Source organism: Zea mays, chromosome 9 (assembly GCF_902167145.1).
Source record: "Zea mays cultivar B73 chromosome 9, Zm-B73-REFERENCE-NAM-5.0, whole genome shotgun sequence".
NCBI classification, from domain to species: domain Eukaryota; kingdom Viridiplantae; phylum Streptophyta; class Magnoliopsida; order Poales; family Poaceae; genus Zea; species Zea mays.
Window position 1 is genome coordinate 49,337,311 of NC_050104.1, and position 26,089 is coordinate 49,363,399.

A 26,089-nucleotide genomic window follows, 5' to 3' on the forward strand; every position below is an offset into this window, starting at 1 on the left:
TTCTGAATCTGCGAAGGAAGGTGTTTGGATAAGGAAGTTCCTCATCGAGCTTGGTGTGTTTCCTAATGCATCTAGCCCATTGAACCTCTACTGTGACAACAATGGGGCTATTGCGCAAGCTAAGGAGCCAAGGAACCACCAGAAAAACAAACACGTACTGCGGAAGTTTCACCTCATACGGGAATTCATTAGGCGGGGTGAGATAAAGATATGCAAAATACATACGGATTTGAATGTTGCTGATCCTTTGACAAAACCTCTTCCACAACCTAAGCATGAGGCACACGTGAGATCTATGGGTATTAGATATCTTCTAGATTAACTCTAGTGCAAGTGGGAGACTGTTAGAAATATGCCCTAGAGATAATCATAGAGATGAGCATATTTCTTTGTATCCATGATATATATATTGCTTAATTGAATATCCATGGAAGGCACCTTGTATTGATTAGCAATTATGTGAATTGTTTGTGAGATTCTTTACTTATATGGTTATTCTAAATGATGTCCCTAGTCAGAGTCGATGACTAGCACATGTATTAGTTGATGACTACATTTCACAAGTCATGAACATGGAGATGTTAAACTAATAATGTGGGCGCATGTATGACATGAGGCTGGACCGACCCAACGTGAGATATTGTAATATAGTTCTCTTCTTGCAACATGAATACTGTATCCTTAGACCTGAGATTGTCGCATGTTCTCAAGATGTGAATTGACTTACTTAGGGACTATCAAACGCTATCCCGTAACTGGGTAGTTATAAAGGTAGTTTTGGGTTTGTCAGGAAGCATGCTATGAGGCATGGTCAGTCAAGATGGAATTTGTCCCTCTCTTTGTGAGAGAGATATCTCTGGGCCCCTCGAGTGATTGGATCAAGAAATGCATGGCCGTGCTAGGGTTAAGAGTTAACCATTGAAAGGATTCCAATTCATAGTATCGAGAAAGAGAGGTCAGCTTAGAGCCAGACCAAATATCGTGAGACAAAGGGAACAGCATGTACTTAATGTCGCAATGGTTCGTCTGATATGATCTTTACGTACACATAGGAGTTGACATGTCTTGCTAGAGGCCGCTGTCAATTATTGGGCCAAGTAAGAGTACTCGGGCTATGTCTATTTGTACGTGAACCTATAGGGTCACACACTTAAGGGGAAGGAAGCCTAATTCGGATTAGATCCGAAATTAGACTGGGCTTTAGGGTTAATGATGGGCCTCGGCGTCAGAAGCCCACCATAACGCCTATATAATGAGGGGCGGGGGCGCGGTTAAGGATAACCTAATTCGCCACCAGCGAACTAACAGCCGCCGCCCACCTCTCGCCCTCGCCAAGCCGCCGTCGCGAACCTAGCAGTTCGGTACGCGGCGCTTCCTCCCTGTACGTGTGGATACCTCGGAGGTGCTACATCTGGAGCACTTGGACGAACCGTGCGAGGACGTGAAGGACGCCGGCGACTGCACGGCACTGCTCGACGCGTTCGTCTACATCGAGACGTCTTCCGCTGCTCTGCGCGTCTAGTGGTAATTCCATGACCTATAACCGCAGTAGTTCTTGGTATTATGGGGATGAAAATTTTTGTTTTGCGCTAGCGTAGCCTCCCCGTAATCCAACAACACGAAGTATTATATGTTAATGTCCTTCGTCCTTCGAAGCATTATTTCCCTTAGAATATAACGATCTTCGGACGAAGGTCATGAAGGAAGTACCTTCATGGTCACGGTTATAAGATAATGAAAGACGAAACATACAAAACATAAAAGGTAAACACAAATAAGCACATAATAATATCATTTACATATTATCATTATACAAACTTGGATATTTAAATACGATGTTTAATTACATTTATACCTTCAACTTGACAGAAGGCAAAAACCCAAGTGTTGCGCACGAGCGATTACAAGATTGCCTGAACAGTACGAGGGTACTGTTCACCTATTTATAGGCACAGGGCGCAGCCTGTGTGAAATTACATTTATGTCCTTTACAATCGATTACAGTCATGACACAAACTTTCATGGGTTTATTGGTCATTTCATCTTTAAGTCGGTTCACTCCTTCGTCTTGAGACATGTTACTATGCTGAAGCTTTATAGGTGAAAGCTTCATCACTGCTTTTGAGAGGATCTGCTGAAGGTGTTTCTTTCTTCAGGATCTTCGGCTACGAAGCATACCCCCAACAATGCATAAAAGTGTAAACAAAGATTATATTAACATATTACACTTCGAATTGGCATAATTTCTTAGCCTTTTTTACTCATCCAAGTACAGTGAAACACGGGCATCCTTCCACTAGAAGATGACCGAGGGAATCACTAGACTAACATCCATCAAATAATCTTCATTTGCAAACTTTTGATAAAAATTAAGCAACGGGTGAGCTCACTTACAGTGGGGACTCAGCAAGTAGGGTGAAAATGTAAGGTTAACAAGGTAATGCTAAGGTTCAATGTGGTTAGAATTTTAGTTGGTCAACATTTTATTATCAACACCTGATTACTAAGTATAAGTATATACCAAACCCATATTAAGCATAAGCAATATTCATCACCATATTTATATATCATCAACATTAAGCCACTTGAACCATAATATCATTAAATGAAGCTCAACCACTTGAGCAAACACGATTTATTTTTCATCTTCAAGTTCAATTATCATGTGAGGGTCCAGGCTGCTCATAACCGTGGGCACGACTGATATATCAGTTTTACACTCTGCAGAGGTGGCACAACTTTACCCATGAGTCACGATTCCCTTCTAGCCCGGGTTTGCCAGTCCCGTATTCACTTCCAAGGTGAGTGACTAGGGTCTCACCACGAGGCTTTTCCCTAGAGTCCTCACTATGTAAATTTTGAAAATGGCCACTGCATAGAGTCATCTGACGTAACCTAACCTTATACTAGTCTACAGGGAAAAGCATGAGAACTATGCCCTATCCAATCTACTTGAGTTGTAATATAAGAGCATAGCAGATGCCTCGTTCCAATCGACCAAGACCAGCACCCAACATAAGACTTCCCTAGTTATTTAGCCAAGACCAGAGTCATGATAGTTCTCATGGTTGCGCTGTTGTCCTCAGTGGTACTCCATGTTCCAATTAACTCATATGATCTTGTTTAATCAACGAGGCATCCACAATATCAATGATAACAGTAACATGATCTTTGGAACTATAATACCATAAAGAGTGACTACATAAAGTTAAAGTTGTAGCAATAGCATAGCTACTAAAGTAGAGTACAATACCCAGGTTTGATCAAGGATTAGTGTTGGAAAGGTTAGGTGAATTTGAATAGGTAACCCTTCAAATTATGCATAGAATAAATATAAATCTTAGTTATCATGTGTTGATTAGGTTCAAACAGAATATGCAAGGGAAGAAGTCCACTTATCTTGCTTAAAGAAACTTGAGATTCTTCCACGGAATAGATCCTGATTCTCAACTACGGGATCAATCACTGAACATCAATAAACAAACAAGAAGAAACAAACACCACTAAATAACATACAACATTCAACATAGACCAAACTAAAAGAAAACATAATAAAAATATCGTTTTCTCTTCAATAACACAAGCAATGGTTATAGCAAAAGACGCTCTTTCTGAAAAGGTTTGGTTTTATATTTTATAAAACAAGACGGATAAACGGAGATGGGGAAGCATTCTCCATCCCCGTTACCCGTGGGGACCCATTAAACTTGTACGTGACAAATTGACAATGTTTTCATGCAATAGTTAATGATAAAAACAAATAATTACCTTGCCAAGAGATCACTCATTGTACAAATGTGTTCATTTCCATATACATACAATGATTTATTACATTTGACAATGTTTATAAGTAACAATGTTTTGTTTTAATAACAAATGACATACATCCTACTTATAATTTAAATGGGGACGAGATCTACGTCAGAAATTTATCACCGCGGGAAATAGGTACGTCGAAAAAATACCCCCGTAAACATTCATTGGATCTCCATGGAGATAGGAATGAGAAGCTATTTCAAATTTCTCGTTACTATTCCTATATGAGACTCGTGGCTCACATGTTAGTGAGTGGAGGGAGAGCGGAAGACAAGAGACAATAACAGTCGAGGGCATTTTAGTCTATAAAAAACACAACAGACTATAGATTGATCTAACGTCTTTGCTAACCTAGAAAATGTTTACACCAATTTGTAATGGTATCGTTTTGAAATACGTAATCGTATAATTTTAAAATGCAATGTTTATAATGATATATATCTAAGTAATTACTATTTTAGCGTGACACCTAACATTTCATGTTCTTTGTGATTTTTTGCTTTTTAAAATAGACAACGTGAGTGCTTATCACGACATCGATGGTGGCTCCTTTAATTTAACCTCTGTTCTTTATTAATGTCTTGAAGGTGTTCGTAGAAAAAGTGCTCGATAAAAAATTGTATGTAAGAGTCGCGTATAGTGATGTCCGTGGAGCATCAACTAGATAACGTCATGCAGAAATCCTTATGTTTGATGTGCTCGCAGTATGGTCCACGGAGCTGTTTGATGCTGGAGATTACGTAACGTAACAGGAAACGCCGGCGCACCGCCGCCCAAGCACGCGCTCCCCTCCTACCCCAAGAGTGCGGGTGTGGTCAGACGCTGACCCGCCGGCTGCCGCACGCTACGACAGAGGAAAGGACGCGCTGTGACGTTTTTGCCGCAGCGCAGGAGAGAGAGACGAGACATCACCGCACGGACAGCCACGTCGTGCCTCCGTGCACGCACACGGTATACGACAGCGCCATCACTCCATAAAAGGATCCGGGGCAGCGCCACCGCCGGATCCGACGGCCTCCGAGGCGGGGCCGAACCGCCGAAGTAGCCAAGACAACACGAGCAGCGAAACGCCATCTATTCCCGACTCTGCTGCACCTGCACCTCCGGGCCGCCGCCGAGATGGGCGCGGATGGCGGGCTGAACCGGGCGGCGGAGAAGCCCAGGGATGGAGAGGGCGGGGAGGCGAGGGTGTTCCGGTGCACGGACTACTCGCTGCCGCGGACGACGCTGGCGCTGGCGCTCTGGCTGGGCGGTATCCACTTCAACGTCCTTCTCGTCCTTGCGTCGCTCTTCCTCCTCTCCGGCCGCGCCGCTGCCATGTCCGTACCTCCTATCCCGTTCATCCAACCCCCATCTTTTCCTGTACCTACTCCAATCTCCATGATTCGACCAAACAAAAAAGAGGGTCTTTTATGATTTATTATTATTTATCCATCTTGCTGGTGACAACGTCTGTTACAGACCCGTTTATTGATGCAGAGTCGTGGCGTTCCAGCTCTTGTTCATGTTCGCGCCCGTCAACGACAGGGACAAATGGGGCCAGAGCGTCGCCAGGTACGCTGTTCTTCATTCCTTCCTTACGTTTCGAAACTCTAATAGTTGGGATTCGCTTCCCTCTTCTCCTCGGTTGTTAACTTCTATCAGCATGCGCACCGTGCAGGTTCATATGCAGACACGCAATGGGCTACTTCCCTATCACTCTGCATGTGGAGGACTACAAGTCCTTGGATCCCAGCAGGGCTTACGGTATGCTCCCGAAAACCTGCTTCTCCATTCATGGATGCTGCAGTCATCGTATCCATTATCCAATCCATAAGTGCCCACGGGAGTCGAGAAAGTATCAACTTCAGTTGCTGAGTGTTAAGGGAAGGGAATCTTTTATTTGCAGAGTTGGTGTGGTGATAGTGATGGTAGTGTTGTGCATTTGCAGTGTTCGGTTATGAGCCGCACTCAGTGCTGCCGATAGGTCTGTCGGCTCTTGCTGATCTTGTTGGCTTTCTGCCTCTCACTAAGATCAAGGTCCTTGCGAGCAGTGCGGTAAGTCAGCTAAATGCCTTGACGCCAAATGCCACAGGATTCAGGGACTCCCCTCATGATGGTTAATTTCGAGTTGGGGCCAGGTGTTCTACACCCCGTTCTTGAGACAGATTTGGACATGGCTTGGCTTGGTACCTGCGACAAGGAAGAATTTCTACTGCTACCTTGGAGCTGGTTATAGTTGTATCGTAGTCCCTGGTGGTGTACGGGAAATGCTTCATATGAACAATGATTCAGAGGTTCGATTTTGTCATCCAACCCATTTGTTGTATTATTCGAACATGTTTAATATTGCATTTTACAATTAAACTCTGTTTATTTGCCTACTGTCCTGTGTAATCACGTCAAATTCATTGTTTTGATGAGTTTACATTACAGGTTGCTTTTCTTAAATCAAGAAAAGGTTTTGTCAAGATAGCTATACAGTCTGGATGTCCTTTAGTCCCAGTTTTCTGCTTTGGGCAGGTAACAATCAATCAACCATGCTCTAACAAGGCATTGTCAATTCCTTAAATTTAGGTTCCAAAAGAACTAGAAGTACAGATTGGTTGAACTTCAAACAAATACAAAGTTTATTAGCGCATGTCTACAGATTCTATTGTTTGGTTAACAATGCAGATTTGCTGTCCTTGGGTGCAGGCATCCTTGTTAGCTGAAGTATCATGTTGTTATGTTTAAAAGATCATCACAGAAACATCTATGTAGTACATATAAAGTTAAGTATAGTTGCAACAGGTCAGTTTGAAATTCATCCTAGATGTCAAGGAAGCAAAATAGACAAGCAGGCAATCTGACACTATTCATCATGTGACAGTGACACTTGTCTTTTTTATTTTAATCTCAGCATAAAATATGAATTCTAAACTGAATTGTTATGGCTACACATAACTTATGTGATGACTTTTTGAAACATTGTAACATGCTATTTTAGCTAAAGAGGACCCTCACACCCCTGGATGCCAAAACATTGGTTTAATTGTAAATATGATTCCAAAAAGATCATATTACTGATTCTCTACTATTATTATTTGGTCAGAGCTATGCATACAAGTGGTGGAGGCCTGGTGGTAAATTGTTTATCAAGATCGCTAGAGCAGTTAAATTTACTCCTATTATCTTCTGGGGTAGATTTGGGTAACTTCATGGCTCTTAGCATTCTGTTCTTTTCCTTCCAGACTTATGTTCTATACTTTTTTTGAAACATTGTTCTCTGGTATTAGATAATTTTTCATGGTCTACTGACATTTGAATGCAGCACACCATTCCCCTTCCCAAAACCCATGCATGTGGTCGTGGGTAAACCTATTGAAGTCAATAAGATTCCCCATCCTACAATTGACGAGGTAGGTTTCTGGATTTAATCAAAACCACTTTTTTGAGAGAAACATTTTTGTAGGCTCATATTGTTCTCATGCTGCGCCATTTTTGGAATTGGTCCGAAGTCCAAACATAAACAAACCTAATTAAAAGTATATCCATGTATTTGAGGTATTGAATAAAATAATACGCCTGTTCTTGCACAAGAATGCCAATATGTTTCTTATCTTATTGTAATGAAAAGCTCGTGTTGATATTATTGAGCTGTTCAAGTTTTTTGAAAAGGAACACAAAAAAGGAGTCGACAATCTAGCGTCTGGGTTATATGGAAACATAGAAATGCTTGTGTTTTTGAGGGGGGGCTTCTGCTTCGGTTAACACAATTTTGTGTGAGCTTAAGAACAAACAGAGTCTATGGTGCATGACTGGTACAAAGGAACTGTATGAGCTAGGTCTTACGGTTGCAACCGTCAACCAGACAGTTGAGCTAGGTCTGTTGGGGATCTTGAGTCTGTGTAATAGCCTCACTAATATTTGGTCCCTGTATGAGTGAGGATCCTGTTGGGGATCACCCCATTTCTCTAATACAATGAAAAACAGCTTTATTAAGTTTTTTTTTAAAGTTTCTAAAGTCTTGTTCCTGGTGCTGACAGATTAATGAAGTCCATGAACAGTTCATCATTGCCATGCGGGACCTCTTTGAGAAGTACAAGGCGAAAGCTGGATATCCTGGCCTTCATCTAAGAGTCCTATGACATTCCACAACCAGACTCAAAGTTAGAATTCAGCAATAACATGGCTCTATTACTCTTCCCTCAACTGGGGTGTCAAACTGCACCTCGCAGGCACTCGGGCGGTAGTTGTTGCATTATGGTGATGATAATAAGGCTCCAGCACCGATGCCAAAACATGCACGAGTTGGTCACGAGTCAGAGCCTTTTGTTGCTGGCTTAACTTTTTTCTTTAATGTTGCAAAGATAAGATAATGTAATTACTGGTTATGTGATGTTGCATATGATATGAGAATATGAGGATTGGTGATATATAAGCTCCTGTACATGCAGCTGTATCATCAGTGTCTGAATCACCAGGAGGTTGCTGATATTGACTGCTGCCTGTGGACCTGCAGCTGTGTCATTGTCTGAAGAACTTTCAGATATATCATATCCCCAAGAAGCCCATTTGGTTTATTATTTTTTGTTCGTTTCTTCTGGGCTTATTGTTATCGTTTCTTCTGGGCTTATTGTTAGTTGTCACCTGGGCATATAATTGAAAGTTGAAACTGTCCTATTCTGTCTAGTGACGGTCCTTCCTAACAATTTAACTGTGTGCCCTTCTTATGGCTATCTTACTCACCTCCATCTCTTATTTTAAATTCCATTTAGTCTAAGGATAAAAAATAAAAATGGACATATAATATCTGTTAAAACTATATTTGTATCCGTTATGTTCAATTCCATTTCGTTTCTAATATGGATACCAAATTAGATGTATCTAAATTCGTTTTTTAAGTTGTTTTAGCATTTTTTATACGATTCTAGGTAAAAAATATAGAATAACTTACATTCATGTGTATGTGTATACATGAAGAACGGTATACAGTGACTTCATTAAGTTCTCTCCATGCCTAGTGATTAATTTTTAATATTGGTATTACTAATGATGTATTGGAATAGTATGTCAAATAATTCGATATAAATCAATTTCTAATTTAGTTTAAACTTAATATATTGGTTATTGTAAATTATTTTATAGTTTAATTTATTTATTGGTATAAATTATTTTATATTATATATAATTTTATGATAAATATCATATAAATAATGTTTGATTAATTAATATATTTAATTATTAAAAATGTATTGTGTCGTGGTTCAGGAAATCGGGGGACAATATAATTTTTCTTCAGAGGGGATGTTAGCGTGGACTAACTTTGAATAGTGAACCGTCGGGACTAGAACGGTGGGTTTGAGATAGTGGGATTATACTGGTTCAGTCTTTCGTCCTAGTCCAGTGTATTGTTGATCGTAGTATTACTGGTGAACGTGTTACAACTGTTGTGCTCGTGTCCTGAAGAAAGAAAACCTTCCTTTTATACCTTAAGGGAGAAGCCTTACATTGAAGTCTCTCTTTGGACTAGAAGAGTGAGACCTATCCATGGTCGTACCCCCCGATATGGCACTGTCCATTATGTTGGTCCCTATAGCGAGTTCGTGCTGACGCCCTGGCGATAGTGAGTGGTGGGTCCCACGAATCTGTCCCTGGGCGCGGTCGTACGCAGCGTGGTTTCGCCCATTATATTTCTCGTGTCACCTTCCATCGTACGTGGTACATACACTTGGTATGGTGTGTTGTCCCATCCTTTTCGATATGTGGGCCAGTGTTGAGACTCCTGTTCGGAGGTCTCCCATGGTCGAGGCTGATTGACCCTACGGGGCAACCGGGGGCATAACTGAACTATTTGCAGGGGCATACAAGCGTGGTGATGATGATCCCTGATGCTCGTCCTGTAAAGTGTCTGTACGTTTCGGTATGGCTAGGTGATGACGCGTCTTGTCGCGGCTGGTGTGGGTGTCCACCTCGGGGGCTTGAGGACTTGGTCGACCGTTTCGCCTCGCAGTCTTGCTCGGCGGAGACTTGTTCGGTCGCTCTGCCTCGTAGTCTCGCTTGGCAGGGACTTGGTCGACCGCTCTGTCTCGCAATCTTACCCGAAACAGACTTGGTTGGTCACCCTGACTTGCAGACTTGTTCAGCAGGGACTTGGTCGGCCACCCCGCCTTCTAGATCTGCTCGGTAGAGACTTGGTCGGCCGCCCTGCCTCGCAGACTTGCTCGGCAGTGTCACACCCAGTTTTGGAAGGTAAACCGAATGCGAACCATGTACGTGTCAGGATTAGAACTCACGTACACAACGATTACATAATTGAATATCATCACACAATGCTCAAATTAAATAGGGGAAAGGTACTTTAATTACATCAAGATGTCCTAGACATCCACAGAGTCAATTACATAACCATAGTGTTCAACAATAATATCAAAGTGCGGGGTAACGAAACATAGAAGATAAGCCTACACAGGCAGCTGACTGGGGTTTTCCACTAAAGTAAACTAGAACTCGTCGTAGTCCTGGAACTCCTCAAAGTCCTCCATGTTACCAGCTTCACCTCCTCAGCACTGAGAACAGTGGGGACAACCTGGGGTGGGGTGGTTTGTAAAGCAAGGGTGAGTACACTTCAACGTACTCAGCAAATATCCCATTTGGCTAAAGTGGACTAGCTGTATGTGGAGTTAAGGTTAAGCAGTTGCTTTTAGTTGGTCAAGTTTTATTACTATAAGTAGAGCCACATTTTAGTAATAACCCAGTTATTACCCAAAAGTACTCCCTCTAAGAGGAAATACCAGAGATCAAGATTATAATCATCATTGCTATTCACCATCATAAAAGTAACCAAAGTTCTTCTAATCGAAGAGGATCCCAAGGCTACTCATAACCGTGAGCACGACTGATATACCAGTTTCTAACACTCTGCAGAGGTTGCACACTTTACCCACAAGCCGTGATTCCCATTCTGTCTGGGGTTCTAGCCTCCCCATTGATCACTACCAAGGTGACCTAGCAGGGTCTCACTACGTAGCCTTTACAAAGATTTCCCAGAAGTCATAGCCGCCCGTTAGGTTTCTCTAGTTTGATAAACACAGTACATCTTCCCAAAGGAAGGGTGACTAACAAAACCAAATCAAAGAACCTCTGCAACCTGAGAGCACCTAGAGGGGGGGGTGAATAGGTGATCCTATAAAACTTTAAACTTAAGCCACAAAACTTTGTTAGACGTTAGCACAGTAATCGCCAAGTGGCTAGAGAGAAGTCTTAGCAAAACACAATAACCACAAGAGAACAATCACAGAGATGACACAGTGGTTTATCCCGTGGTTCGGCCAAGACTAACGCTTGCCTACTCCACGTTGTGGCTGAAAGCATCTAGGCCCCTGGTTGGTTTTAGTGATTAATGACAACGTAATATTATATGTGACTAACGTGTGTTTTGCAGAGACAAATGGTAAGTTAGGTCGCATGACAGGTAGAAGTACTACAACGGTGAAAACAATCCCGGAGATAAGAACTCAAAGCGACGGCTAAAACGACGGAACAAAAGGTGAAGGTCTACGCAGTCCGAGTGTCAAGGAGATGTGGACACTCGCGATTTAGTTAGGTCTTTTATTCTCTTTTAGCCGTACTATAAAGAGGGGTTGTCGATGAGTAGTTTGACCAAGAGAGTTCTAGTGTAGTGTCCGTGCACAATCACACTCATATACAGTGCTAGGTGTCACTCTAGAACTCACACTCAAGTTAGAGCGAAAACCGATTTGAAAATCAGCTGAAAAACAAGACTTAGTGTTTCTGGCTTTGGGGCACCGGACTTTCCGGTGTGCACCGGACTGTCCGGTGCACCCTCTGCCAGGTGGGGCCAGGCTGGTCCACGGCAGAGTGTTTTCCCTCCGCAGAAACCCGAGAGCGCAGCTTTCAGAGTTGAATTTTAGTGGTGCACCGGACACCGCACCGGACTGTCCGGTGTGCACCGGACAGTGGACTGTTCACTGTCCGGTGCGCCATGAGTCCAACGGCTCTCTGTCAGAACTAGCCGTTGGAAGTGACCGTTGGCGCACCTGTGGCGCACCGTTGGCGCACCGGTGGCGCACCGGACTGTCCGGTGCGCCATCGCGCAGTAAATTGCCTGTAACGGCTAGTTGGTGGGTGAGGGCTATTTATACCCCCTCCACCCACCATATTCAATGTCTTGCACTCCACATTTATTCCAGCACATTGCTAGAGCATTGCAAGCACCAAGAGCCTAGTGAGGAGATTAGAGAATCATAATCCGCGCTTGTTCCTCATTAGCGCTAGTGAGAGCCACCTAGAGCACACACCACTTGCATTAGGCTTCTCTTGGTCAAGCGAAAGTCTACGACTTGTTACTCTTGGTGATCGGCATCACCTAGACGGCTTGGTGGCGTTGGGAGCTCGGTGATCACCGTGAAGATCTTGTTGGTGACCCGACTCAAGTTTGTAAGCGGTCTCGAGGGATCCACCGCGCCGGAGTGGCAAAGGATCATCTCGTAGTGAGCACTTGGTTCTTGCGAGGACCAAGGGGGAGCGATACCCTTGCGCGGGTGCTCCAACGAGGACTAGTGGAGAGTGCCGACTCTTCGATACCTCGGGAAAAATTGGAGGAGTCTTCTAAACTTTGCTTTACATTCCGCACTTAATTCAAGCACTTTACATTGTGTATTTGTTTAGCAAGTATTTGAAGTATTATCTTAGCTTTGTTATATTTCTAGTATTATATTCTTAGTGCTAGTTGTTGGGGTGAAGTTGGGCTCTTGTTTAGCTCTTGCTTAGGTTTTAATTAGTGTTGATTTTTAGAAAAGCCCAATTCACCCCCCCCCCTCTTGGGCATCGTGATCCTTTCAATTGGTATCAGAGCCTTGTTGCTCATAGATTAGCTTAACTGCTAGAGTTACGATGTCCGGTGGGGATGGACCTCCTCCCGTTTTTGATGGTGACGATTTTCCTTATTGGAAAATTCGTATGGAAGCATACTTAGAGGCTATAGACATTGGTGTCTATAAAGCCGCCACACAAGGGTTCCCCGAACCTAGAGATCCCACAAATCTTGTAGGTGATGAGTTCAATTATGAGAAATGGAATGCTAAGGCCAAAAACACCCTTTTTAGAGGCCTTTGCAAAGATGTGTTCAATAGAGTAAGGAATCACAAAAATGCTCATGATTTGTGGATGGACATTTGTGCTCTACATGAAGGAACTAGAAGTGAACGTGAGGAAAGATATCACATAGCCATGCGAAAGTTAAATTCTTTTGAAATGCTTACTAATGAAAATGCAAATGCTATGTACTCACGACTTAATATTCTTGTAGAGGAAGTCAATGGATTGGGGCTTACTCAAATCTCACAACCGGATGTTGTGAGGAAGATTCTCAGTGTCCTCCCAATAGACAAATATGGACACATTGGCACTGTGCTACATCAAATGGATCTTTCAGTTACCACACCTACACAAATTTTGGGAAAGATCAATGCCCATGAAATGTACATGCACATCAACGACAAAGAAGAATCTTCTTCCAAAAGAAAGGATTTGGCTCTCAAAGCAAATCATGAAAGAAAAGGAAAAGCAAAAATACAAGTTGAGGAAGAATCCTCAAGTGATGATGACCTTGATGCAAACATTGCCTTGATGGTAAGGAAGACCACCAAGATGTTGAAGAAGCTAAATAGAGAAGGCATCAAATTTGATTCAAGAAAGAAGAAGTTCTTTTCCAACAAAAGAAAGCCCATTTCTGAGATGGACTGCTACAACTGTGGTGAGCTTGGTCATCTTGCTCATCAATGCAACAAGCCCAAGAAGAACAAGTTCAAGGGCAAGAAAGAAGATGACAACGATGATGAAAAGAAGGAAAAGAAATTCTTCAAGAGGAAGGATGGAAAGCAAAAGAGGTTTCACAAGAAGAAGAATGGAAAGGCATATATTGTTGGCGACTGGCTCACCGACATCGAATCATCAAGTGGGTCTTCTTCAAGTGAAGAAGAGAATGATGAAAAAGTTGCGGCCATCGCCGGGGACTTCTCTTCACCACCACCATCGCCATCATCCACTTCTCACCTATGCCTCATGGCTAGGCGTGAACGAAAGGTACAAAATGATATTAATATTGATGATGATAGTGATAGTGATAGTGATGAAGAATTTGCTTCACCTTCATATGATGAGTTAGCTGACTTACTTAAAGAATATACTCAAATCATTAGAAAGTCAAAAGCTAAATGTGATAGGTTGAAAAATGAAAATGAATCTTTAAATGCCAAGTATGACATAGTTATAAAGGCTAGTGATGAAATAAAAGAAGAAAATAAAACTATGTCATCAACTGTAAATGAGCTCACAAACTCCCTAAAAGATGCTAAGGAAAAATATGACAAATTAAATGAAGCTAATAGGGAGTTGCAAAACAGACTAGTAAAGATCAAGGAAGACTATACTCAAATTAAATTTGATCATGACAATCTTCTTGTTGAAAATGAACTTTTATCTTGCAAAACACATGAGGCTATTAACCCTGTTGTTAAGCTTGATGTAGCAACCTCATGTGATGATTTGATTCAAGAAGAGCAAACTAGTCTACATGCTGAATTGACTGAAAAAGTTGAAGTCCTGACTTTAGACAACCAAAAATTGAAGAATTACTTGACTGATGCAACTACTAGAGGAAAAGTTGCTATTGAGAACAATGATTTCAACAATGAGTTGGCAGTGGATAATCAAAGGCTTAAGAATGAGGTCAAGAAACTAAAAAGTGAAAATGAACATCTTGCAACAAGTGTGCAAAAGTTCAACAAGGGTCAATACCTCCAAAATGAGCTGCTTATGAACACTGTTATGAAAAATAACAAGAGTGGTATTGGATACAATGCTTTTGTGCAAAAGAAAGCTATCACTCAATACAAGCCAAAGCAGACTCACAAGCCTATCAAATGCTTTGAGTGTGGAAATGAAGGTCATTTTGCCCACAACTGCAAAGCTAAACCACCAACTCCCTTGCCTAAGCACTCAAGACCATTTGCTTTCAATGCTCACTATGTTCTAAGAAAGGTTGCAAATGGAAAGATTAAGGTTACATTCCTAGGTCCACCAAATAAGAGTAGACCTAGACAAATCTGGGTGGCAAAGTCCTTAATTGAGAGAGTCACTGGTCCTATGCAATATAGGGCCCTCAAAACTCAAGCTTGAATTGTCTGTGAATGTAGGTGAACTACAAGACCGGTGGGAGCCATTGGGTTATTGACAGTGGATGCACACAACATATGACAGGCAACCCACGGATGTTCACCTCACTAGATGAGAATGTTGATGGTCAAGATAAAATCACATTTGGAGACAACTCAAAAGGAAAAGTGCAAGGACTTGGCAAGGTGGCAATCTCAAATGATTTATCAATATCAAATGTTCTCTTAGTTGCACCTTTGAGCTTCAATTTATTATCAGTGGGACAACTCTGTGATCTTGGACTTCAATGCTTATTCACTCCATCAGAGGTTATTGTAACAAAAATGGATGATGAATCAATGGTATTCAAGGGATTTAGATACAACAACCTCTACTTAGTGGATTTCACTTCAGAAGATGCAGACTTAAGAACTTGCCTCTTCACCAAAGCTTCTCTTGGATGGCTTTGGCATAGGAGGCTTGCACATGTTGGGATGAGCACACTCAAGAAGGTATTAAAGAAAGATATGGTTAGAGGATTAAAGGATGTGGTGTTTGAAAAAGACAAGCCATGCAGTGCATGTCAAGCTGGAAAGCAAGTTGCTAATACACATCCTACTAAAGCTTTCATGTCAACATCAAGGCCATTGGAACTACTTCATATGGATTTATTTGGACCTACAAATTATGTCAGTGCCGGTGGCAACCTCTACTGTCTAGTGATTGTTGATGACTTCTCAAGATACACTTGGGTGTTCTTTCTCCATGACAAATCTGAAGTTGCATCTATATTCAAGAAGTTTGCCAAGAAAGCACAAAATGAATTTGATTGCAAGATTAAGAAGATTAGAAGTGACAATGGCAAAGAATTTGACAACACCAACATTCATGAGTACTGTGATGAAATTGGGATCAAGCATGAAGTATCTGCCACATATACACCTCAACAAAATGGAGTTGTTGAAAGGAAAAATAGGACCTTGATCACCCTTGCAAGAACTATGATTGATGAGTATAACACACCGGAGAGGTTTTGGGCCGAAGCTGTCAACACTGCTTGTTATGCATCAAACAGGCTATTTCCTCACCGGCTACTTGCGAAGACTCCTTATGAATTGCTAAATGGGAAAAAGCCAGACGTCTCTTTCTTCCGGGTATTTGGGTGCAAATGCTACATCTACAAGAAACGCCACCACTTAGGGAAGTTTCAAAGACGTTGTGATATTGGTTTTCTTTTGGGTTATTCATTAAAGTCCAAAGCATATCGAGTATTCAACCATGCCACTGGCGTGGTAGAAGAAACATATGATGTGGAATTTGATGAGACTAATGGCTCCCAAGGAGCACTTGAAAATCTTGATGATGTAGGTGATGAGCCACTTAGGGAAGCAATGAAGAACATGCCTATTGGAGCTATCAAACCAAAAGAAGATGAAGAAGAGGTGCAAATCATTGACAGGCCTTCTTCATCAAATGTACCACAAGATGATGAAAAAGATGAGAGGCATGCAAATGAAGATACATTTGTCTCTCATGAACAAGCAAGGGTACAAGCCGAAGATGTTGATGCTCCAGGATCTTCTTCCCAAGTGGTTGACAGGAGAAACTCATCACTACTTCAAGCTCATCCTCAAAACCAAATCATCGGGAGTCCTTCACAAGGTGTTATTACTCGATCACATAGACATGCTAATTTTATTGAACATCACTCTTTTGTTTCTTGTGTTGAGCCTACTTGTATAGATGAGGCGCTACAGGATCCAGACTGGGTGAATGCCATGCATGAAGAACTTAACAACTTCACCCGTAACGAAGTTTGGACCCTGGAGAAGCCCCCACAAGATGCAAGAATCATTGGAACAAAGTGGGTGTTCAGAAACAAGCAAGATGATCAAGGTGTGATTGTAAGAAACAAGGCAAGACTTGTCGCAAAGGGATTCTCTCAAGTTGAAGGCTTAGATTTTGGAGAGACCTTTGCACCAGTTGCTCGACTGGAAGCCATCCGTATCCTACTTGCATATGCATCATGCTATGATATAAAACTTTATCAAACGGATGTAAAAAGTGCATTTTTAAATGGCTTCATAAATGAACTTGTATATGTTGAGCAACCACCTGGATTTGAAGACCCTAGATATCCTAACCATGCTTACAGGTTGTCCAAGGCGCTTTATGGGCTAAAGCAAGCTCCAAGGGCTTGGTATGAGCGTCTTCGCGACTTCCTCATCGAAAAGGGCTTCAAAATCGGGACCGTCGACACAACTCTCTTCACAAAGAAACATAACGGTGATATTTTCATTTGTCAAGTATATGTTGATGATATAATCTTTGGCTCGACAAATGACTATCATTGCAAGGAATTTGGTGAGTTGATGTCGAAGGAGTTCGAGATGTCAATGATTGGTGAGCTAACATACTTCCTCGGCTTTCAAGTCAAGCAAATGAAAGATGGTAACTTTCTCTCACAAGAGAAGTATACCAAAGACTTGTTGAAAAGGTTCAACATGGAGAAGTGCAAACCAATCAAGACCCCCATGCCTACAAATGGACATCTCGACTTAGATGAGGGAGGTAACCCGGTTAATCAAACTCTCTACCGTTCTATGATTGGTAGTTTATTATACCTTACCGCATCTAGGCCCGATATTATGTTTAGTGTCTGCATGTGTGCTAGATTTCAATCTAATCCTAAGAAAGCTCACCTTCGCGCTGTTAAGAGAATTCTTAGGTATATCAGGCACACCACAAGCGTTGGTCTGTGGTATCCCAAAGGAGCTACTTTTGATTTAATTGGCTATTCCGATTCGGATTATGCCGGTTGCAAAATTGATAGGAAAAGTACTTCTGGGGGATGCCATCTGCTTGGTAGATCACTAGTTTCATGGACATCCAAAAAGCAAAATAGTGTTGCCTTGTCAACTGCCGAAGCGGAATACATTGCCGCAGGTGCTTGTTGCACACAGATTTTATATATGAAACAAACTCTTCTAGACTATGGCGTAGTTCTAGAAAAAGTACCTTTGTTGTGTGATAATGAGAGTGCTGTTAAAATTGCTAATAATCCTGTACAACACTCTCGCACCAAGCACATTGATATTCGTCATCACTTCCTTAGAGATCATGTTGCTAAAGGAGATATCATTTTAGAAGGAGTGAGGTCAGAAGATCAATTAGCAGATATTTTCACTAAGCCACTTGATAAGACCCGCTTTTGCATGTTGAGGAATGAACTAAATATTCTTGATCTCAGAAATTTTATGTGAAATGTCAAATGGTGTTGTCAAGCTTGCATTGCATATTTAAATTCCTTGTATTGCATCTAGGACTTGTCTAACCTAGTTGAGATAACCGCCAACAAAGCGAGTGAAAAAGCTTAACTCGGGTCAAACCTGACAAGTCTTAGTTTTAAGCTTTTAGCACTTAAATTCTTACTTTTCATGCAATTATTGGTTCTTGAAATATGCATGAGGTACTGCACTTAGGGGGAGTATTCAAAACTCAAATCACTCTTGAAAACCCCTAGTGCAAGCCAAAATGCAAATTTCACCATTTGCCTATTTTCTCTAAAAATTATCTAGCCTATGGCAAAATATTTTGAAAGGTATATGAGGGTGCCAATACCTGTCCCAACAAGTGTTATTTTGTGTGATTATAAGTTGGGATTTGGTTTGGTTAGGAGTTAGATAGAAAAATTCAAAATTTTCCAAACTCCCCTCTGTCTGGGCTCACCGGACAGTCCGGTGTGCACCGGACACTGCACTGTGCAATGTCCGGTGCACCGGCAGCCGCGCGCTAAAATCCAATTTTCCTGTGCGCTGTCCGGTGGTTCACCGGACAGCTACTGTGCGCTGTCCGGTGTGCACCGGACAGGCACTGTAGATTGTCCGGTGCGCCCATATCGCGTTTTAAAAAAAGGCCTCCAGCCCGCAGCCGGGCCAGAGGCACACTCTCTCAGCCAGCGCTCTCTTCACTCTCTGTCTCTGGCGATTCACTCTTCTCCCCGCCGGCGATCTCCAGCCACCGGCGGCCACCGTCCCCGACTGGGCTCCGGCGACCTCATCCCCCTCTCCTTCCCTCCCTCGGTGAGCCTCCCTCTGTTCTCACTCCCTCTCTATCTCTCTGTTTCTTGACAGTCTCCACCCTCTTTTCCACCTTTTGAAAATTCTTCAAATTCCTGTGAAATCCCATGAATCAAGTTGGTGAAATGTGTTCCTTTGTCCAGTTTGAGTATCCCTGCAGGTTCTTGGCTCCTTCGGGAGGGTTTTTCCACCCCAAATACGCTTTTCACCGAAACCCTAGAACTCCGCACGCCACGTGCTCGGTGAAATGCCCAAACTAGCCAAAAATGCTCCAATTGAACCCAAATTTTTCAGGCACCTTCACAACACTTCCAGTAACCTACTTGCCAAATTTCACGCCAATCCGAGATTCCAGGCTTAAATTTCACCAAAATTTCCGTTTAGAGCGATCGTTTCCGAGCCGTGTGCCAAAATCCCTTTTTTCTTCACCTAAATTCAAACCAAGCACTCACTTCACTCATATTCACCTATATAAACCTATTCGTGAAGTATCGGCTAAATTCCATATCGTTTTGTGCCTCAATTCGATTTCCAAACATCCTATGACACTATTTATCCGTCAAACGTCGTTTTCACGTCATTTGACTTCTTGATCGTCCCGTCTCGTGCCATATCTCTCTGTGTATGTTTTATTCACATTTCATATGCTTATGACTATGTGACTAATACGTGCTCACCTCTTCTGTCATTTCAGTGACCTTGTTTGACCGTGTGCCGTCTCCCGTCCTGCCTGGATCGTCACCTCTCGTGTGAGCTTTCCAGGTAGTCATCTCACTCTTTGCTAAATCTATCGGTCACTTTTGCTCTGTGCTTAGTCACTCTCTCTCATTTGCAGACATCAGATCAGGATGCCGCGCACGAAGAATGCGTCGGCGCCAGGGGGTGGCGATGATGAGGACCCTCGTCGCCCCTTCAGGCAGGTGAAGGGCAAGACTGTCTATTTGGAGCAGCAGGAAGGCCGCAAGAAGCGGCGTACGGACAGAGAGGCTCGTGCAGCGGCAGCAGCTGCCGCAGCCGCTGCGCAGGCTGCACTTGGAGATCAGCCGCAGATTCCATCCGATCAGATTGCCTTCCGTGCTCGTCGTCTCACCTCCCGGTCTCGCTCCTCCTCTCACACCTCCGCTTCCACTCCACCACCCACTCTGCCTGCTCCCGTCACTCCTATTGCTCCATCCACCTCCACAGCCATACCCACTGCCTCCACTACGCCAGCTTCCACTGCTTCCCCTGCTCCCGCTCCCGCTTCAGCTCCTCCTGTCCCTCCACCTCGCTTCCGGGAGCGTGATGAGACTGAGGTCCGTCCTCTGGCTTCGGATCCTCGTCTGTTTGATCTTCAGCGTGCTAATGCTGCACGGGTACGTCGGTTCAGGTACGTACCCGTGGAGTCTTGGCTACCAGCTCAGAGAGACCCAGCAGCAGGTGTTCTTTTCAGCACACGGATTCAGGAGTCATTCTTCAGAGCTCAGATGTCTGCTCAGATAGCGCTGCGAGTGCACCGCCTTTTGGATCTTCCAGCTTTTCTGCTTGCAGCCGGTGCTGAGTCTGAGGCGCATCTCACCTATCTGCCTGGCCTCCTGACCCTTCTGACTATCAGCGGCAGATATGTTGAGGAGTGGGTCCGCGTCTTCTACGCCTCCGTTTGGATTGACCCGGATCATCACTGGATGAGGTTCCGCTTTGAGCGAGAGGATGTCACGATCACTGCCAGTCAGATCCGTCAGCTCTTTGGATTCCCAGAGTCGACGACTCGCCTTCACAGCCTCTGCTACGGCTCTTCTGACCCTCCTCGTCGCCCTCACGGCGGTGTGGCTCCAGGGACAGGTCACGTCGCGGCTCTGTTCCGCCCGCCTTTCACAGATGGGTCGCGACGTTCACCAGCAGACTTTACTACAGCAGCGAAGTACTTATATGAGCTCATCCGACGGACACTCCTGCCGAGGATGGGATACAGGGAGGCTACCACTCATATTCAGCTTTGGCTTCTTGGTGCCCTAGTATCCCACTCTGAGTTTGATGTTGTGGACTTCCTGATTTGTGAGATTGAGGACACCGTTCTGGATGGGATTCGTGCTCGTCGGCAGTTACCCTATGCTCACTACTTGTGCCACATCTTTGCGCAGCTGATTCAGCCACCTCGATTTCAGAGCACCCTTGAGGCCTCACGCCTTGTATTTGGATCTTACCGTCCTGCTCCTGAGATTCCAGTGCCAGCTTCTGCTTCTGTGTTTGACTCTCAGGCTGAGGATGCAGCTCTTCGACAGTTTGACACTGAGGGTACAGCAGCAGCAGCTGATGATGATGATGATGATGATTTTGGGGTTCCTCCTCCGCCTCCGCCTCCTATGCCTCCACGCTCACATGATCATGAGGCTGGGAGTTCTCGTGCTGCCCCTGCTCCTCCTCCGGCTATGGACCCTGCTCTTGCGACTATTCTGGCCAACCTGGCAGCCGAGCAGGCACGGTTATCCGAGACGATGCTCTCGATGTTTCAGAGCATGCAGGACAGGCAGGATGCTCTTCAGCAGCAGTTACTTCAGGATCGGGCAGAGAATAGGGCATTCATAGCTCTCATGCTTCAGCATTCTGGTATCTCAGCACCTCCGGTTCAGTCTGCTCCGCCTCCTCCGCTTCACGCTCCAGTGGTGCCATCGATTTTGTCAGGACCCCCTGTTGGTACCTCTCCGCTCCGGCCGGTCACTTTGGCGTTCACCTCTCCGGTTCTCAGCTCTGTCTATCCGCAGCCGCCAGTGCCACCAGCATCTGCTGTTACCACTACCGCTGTGGCAGTATCTGTGACCGCTTCTGTTCCGGTAGCTCCTGCTGCGCGGCCGCAGTCCGAGTCAGTACCAGCTCCAGCTTCTACCGCAGATCCTGGATCCGATACTGACTCTGACCCTCCGTCGGCGTTCGCTCTGCTACCTCGACCTCGACCGGATGCGCCCCCGCCGCCTCCTCCTGCTTCAGATGTTTAGGTCCCTTTTGGTGTTTGACGCCAAAGGGGGAGAGATATGAGTTGTGAGAGCTAGGGGGAGTTAGAGAGTAAGTAGAGAGTCAGAGTCATTTTGATGTAATATATGTGCTTGCTACTCTCTGTACTAGCTTGATGTTTTTGGCTCACAAACTCGTCATATACTCTCGCTGCGTTTGATTGACTGTGTGTATTATGTTTTCACCTTATATTATATCACGAGTCTTCTAGCTCTTGTTTCATGAATTTAACTTCTCTTTTATATGAACAAGATTCTTATGATGTGTATGCGCTCACTCTTATTATTATGGTACACATTCTTTCTGTCAAAAATTACTGAGTATAACTAACCATTCTTTCTATTGACAGAATCTTCAAAACAAACTACTCTCACAAAACTTGTAGGGTTGTCATCAATCACCAAAAAGAGGGAGATTGAAAGCATCTAGGCCCCTGGTTGGTTTTAGTGATTAATGACAACGTAATATTATATGTGACTAACGTGTGTTTTGCAGAGACAAATGGTAAGTTAGGTCGCATGACAGGTAGAAGTACTACAACGGTGAAAACAATCCCGGAGATAAGAACTCGAAGCGACGGCTAAAACGACGGAACAAAAGGTGAAGGTCTACGGAGTCCGAGTGTCAAGGAGATGTGGACACTCGCGATTTAGTTAGGTCTTTTATTCTCTTTTAGCCGTACTATAAAGAGGGGTTGTCGATGAGTAGTTTGACCAAGAGAGTTCTAGTGTAGTGTTCATGCACAATCACACTCATATACAGTGCTAGGTGTCACTCTAGAACTCACACTCAAGTTAGAGCGAAAACCGATTTGAAAATCAGCTGAAAAACAAGACTTAGTGTTTCTGGCTTTGGGGCACCGGACTGTCCGGTGTGCACCGGACTGTCCGGTGCACCCTCTGCCAGGTGGGGCCAGGCTGGTCCACGGCAGAGTGTTTTCCCTCCGCAGAAACCCGAGAGCGCAGCTTTCAGAGTTGAATTTTAGTGGTGCACCGGACACCGCACCGGACTGTCCGGTGTGCACCGGACAGTGGACTGTTCACTGTCCGGTGCGCCATGAGTCCAACGGCTCTCTATCAGAACTAGCCGTTGGAAGTGACCGTTGGCGCACCTGTGGCGCACCGTTGGCGCACCGGTGGCGCACCGGACTGTCCGGTGCGCCATCGCGCAGTAAATTGCCTGTAACGGCTAGTTGGTGGGTGAGGGCTATTTATACCCCCTCCACCCACCATATTCAATGTCTTACACTCCACATTTATTCTAGCACATTGCTAGAGCATTGCAAGCACCAAGAGCCTAGTGAGGAGATTAGAGAATCATAATCCGCGCTTGTTCCTCATTAGCGCTAGTGAGAGCCACCTAGAGCACACACCACTTGCATTAGGCTTCTCTTGGTCAAGCGAAAGTCTACGGCTTGTTACTCTTGGTGATCGGCATCACCTAGACGGCTTGGTGGCGTTGGGAGCTCGGTGATCACCGTGAAGATCTTGTTGGTGACCCGACTCAAGTTTGTAAGCGGTCTCGAGGGATCCACCGCGCCGGAGTGGCAAAGAATCATCTCGTAGTGAGCACTTGGTTCTTGCGAGGACCAAGGGGGAGCGATACCCTTGCGCGGGTGCTCCAACGAGGACTAGTGGAGAGTGCCGACTCTTCGATACCTCGGGAAAAATTGGAGGAGTCTTCTAAACTTTGCTTTACATTCCGCACTTAATTCAAGCACTTTACATTGTGTATTTGTTTAGCAAGTATTTGAAGTATTATCTTAGCTTTGTTATATTTCTAGTATTATATTCTTAGTGCTAGTTGTTGGGGTGAAGTTGGGCTCTTGTTTAGCTCTTGCTTAGGTTTTAATTAGTGTTGATTTTTAGAAAAGCCCAATTCACCCCCCCTCTTGGGCATCGTGATCCTTTCAGTGGCGTCCCAACGGACGAGGATTGCAATCAACCCCTCTCAAGCGGTCCAAAGACCCACTTGAATACCATGGTGTTTTGCTTTTCTTTTCTTAATCCCGTTTGCGAGGAATCTCCACAACTTGGAGCCTCTCGCCCTTACACTTGAAGTTCACAAAGAAACACGAAGCAAGGAAGGGATTAGCAACTCACACAAGTCACAAAGATCACAGCAAATACGCACACACAAGACCCAGACTTAAGCTCAAAAGACTAGCACACTAGAACGGAGCTCAAATCACTAGAACGTCGAACAAGTGCGCAAGAATGATGTGTGAGTGATCAAGAGTGCTCAAGGAATGCTTGGTGTACTCCTCCATGCGCCTAGGGGTCCCTTTTATAGCCCCAAGGCAGCTAGGAGCTGTTGAGAGCAATCTGGGAAGGCAATTCTTGCCTTCTGTCACGTGGCGCACCGGACAGTCCGGTGCACACCGGACACTGTCCGGTGCCCGATTTCTTTCCTTAACTGGCGCAGCCGACCGTTGGCAGCCAGAGAGCAGTTGGCGCACCGGACATGTCCGGTGCACACCGGACAGTCCGGTGCCCCCTTCTAGCCGTTGGCTCGGCCACGTGTCCCGCGCAGATCGCGCGGCCGACCGTTGGCCCGGCCGACCGTTGGCTCACCGGACAGTCCGGTGCACACCGGACAGTCCGGTGAATTATAGCCGTACGTCGCCGGTAAATTCCCGAGAGCGGCCACTTCGCTCGAACCAGCCTGGCGCACCGGACACTGTCCGGTGCACACTGGACAGTCCGGTGCTCCCAGACTCAGCAGAGTCTTGGCTGCTCGAGCCAAGACAATTCCAATTCGATTTTTCCTGTTTCCAGCACTTGGACACAATACATTAGTCTCTAAAACAATGTACTAAGTCCGAGAAACATACCTTTATCCTTGATTTGTACTTTGCCCCACCATTTTTCACTTAGGCACTTGTGTTGGACACTAAATCACCAAAATACTTAGAAATGGCCCAAGAGCACATTTCCCTTTCAATCTCCCCCTTTTTGGTGATTTATGCCAACACAATATAAAGCAAGTAGAACAAATACAAAATCAATTCAAATAAGAACTCAAATTGTTTTGATTCAGATTTGACATATATGGATCACTCTTTGCCACCACTTGGTTTGTTTTTGCAAATCAAACTCAAATTTCTATTTCTAAGTCAAACACACATGTTAAGACATAAAGAGAGTCATTCCACGAGAAATTGATTCAAGATTCCAAAAACTCCCTTTTTTCATAATCAACACTTCTCCCCACAAGAAGCCAACTTTTGACAAGAGAGACAATAAAAGAGTTTTGACAAACCAAAAGCTCTATTCTACTATTTTCAAAATCTCTCAAGTGGTAGCTGATCCATTTATCTCTTTGGCCTTTATTTTCTCCCCCTTTGGCACCAATCACCAAAACGGGATTAATCTTGGCCCAAGAACCCCATTGCCTCACCAAAATCTTCAATAAGAATACAAAGGCAATAAGAGTACATGAGATGAACTTGGAATAAGTTACCCTCTCATCGGAGTGCAGTGGAAGTCTTTCATGGTCCAAGTCCACCTTTTCCCTTTCAAACCTCCTTTGAGACTAAAACAAGCAAACTCAAGCACATGGTTAGTCTCAAAGGGTCAAGTTGTAACACATCTCCCCCTAAACATGTGCATCACTTTGCAACGGACTTGTGAGGTCCAGGGAGTGTTTGTACAACTTGAGCACCATTATTAAGCAACAAAATGCATAAGGAACATGATCAAAGGCATATACACATGTATGCTATAAATCAATCCAAGTTCCGCGAATCTAGGACATTTAGCTCACTACGCAACCTGCAAAAGGTCTTCTCATCTAGAGGCTTGGTAAAGATATCGGCTAGCTGGTTCTCGGTGCTAACATGAAACACTTCGATATCTCCCTTTTGCTGGTGGTCTCTCAAAAAGTGATGCCGGATGTCAATGTGCTTTGTGCGGCTGTGTTCAACAGGATTTTCCGCCATGCGGATGGCACTCTCATTATCACATAGGAGTGGGACTTTGCTCAGATTGTAGCCAATGTCCCTGAGGGTTTGCCTCATCCAAAGTAGTTGCGCGCAACACTGTCCTGCGGCAACGTACTCAGCCTCA

General features: G+C 44.2%; 1 protein-coding gene across 2 annotated transcripts; it reads left to right on the top strand.

The window, feature by feature from the left end:
• Positions 1-4,592: 4,592 nt before the first annotated feature.
• LOC100217122 (uncharacterized) lies at positions 4,593-8,360 on the top strand. 2 transcript variants are annotated; one of them, XM_020543509.3, is made up of 9 exons: positions 4,593-5,135; positions 5,296-5,370; positions 5,477-5,562; positions 5,747-5,853; positions 5,964-6,092; positions 6,232-6,318; positions 6,890-6,987; positions 7,109-7,196; positions 7,824-8,360. In XM_020543509.3, exons 1-9 carry the CDS (start codon positions 4,936-4,938, stop codon positions 7,923-7,925), a joined length of 972 nt encoding a protein of 323 aa, XP_020399098.1. In that variant the 5' UTR covers positions 4,593-4,935; the 3' UTR covers positions 7,926-8,360. The 2 variants fall into 2 exon arrangements, with proteins under 2 accessions (XP_020399098.1, NP_001241731.2); NM_001254802.2 differs by having other exon boundaries at positions 4,708-5,135; positions 5,937-6,092; positions 7,824-8,359.
• The last annotated feature ends 17,729 nt before the right edge of the window (positions 8,361-26,089 follow it).

What these genes read in the sequence shown, in the direction of transcription:
- LOC100217122 (NM_001254802.2), top strand. Translation starts at nt 4,936, where the DNA reads ATGGGCGCGGATGGCGGGCTGAACCGGGCGGCGGAGAAGCCCAGGGAT. An exon ending in CAGTTTTCTGCTTTGGGCAG is followed by an intron (nt 6,319 to 6,889) that starts GTAACAATCAAT and finishes TTATTTGGTCAG; the next exon opens with AGCTATGCATACAAGTGGTG. An exon ending in ATCTTCTGGGGTAGATTTGG is followed by an intron (nt 6,988 to 7,108) that starts GTAACTTCATGG and finishes ATTTGAATGCAG; the next exon opens with CACACCATTCCCCTTCCCAA.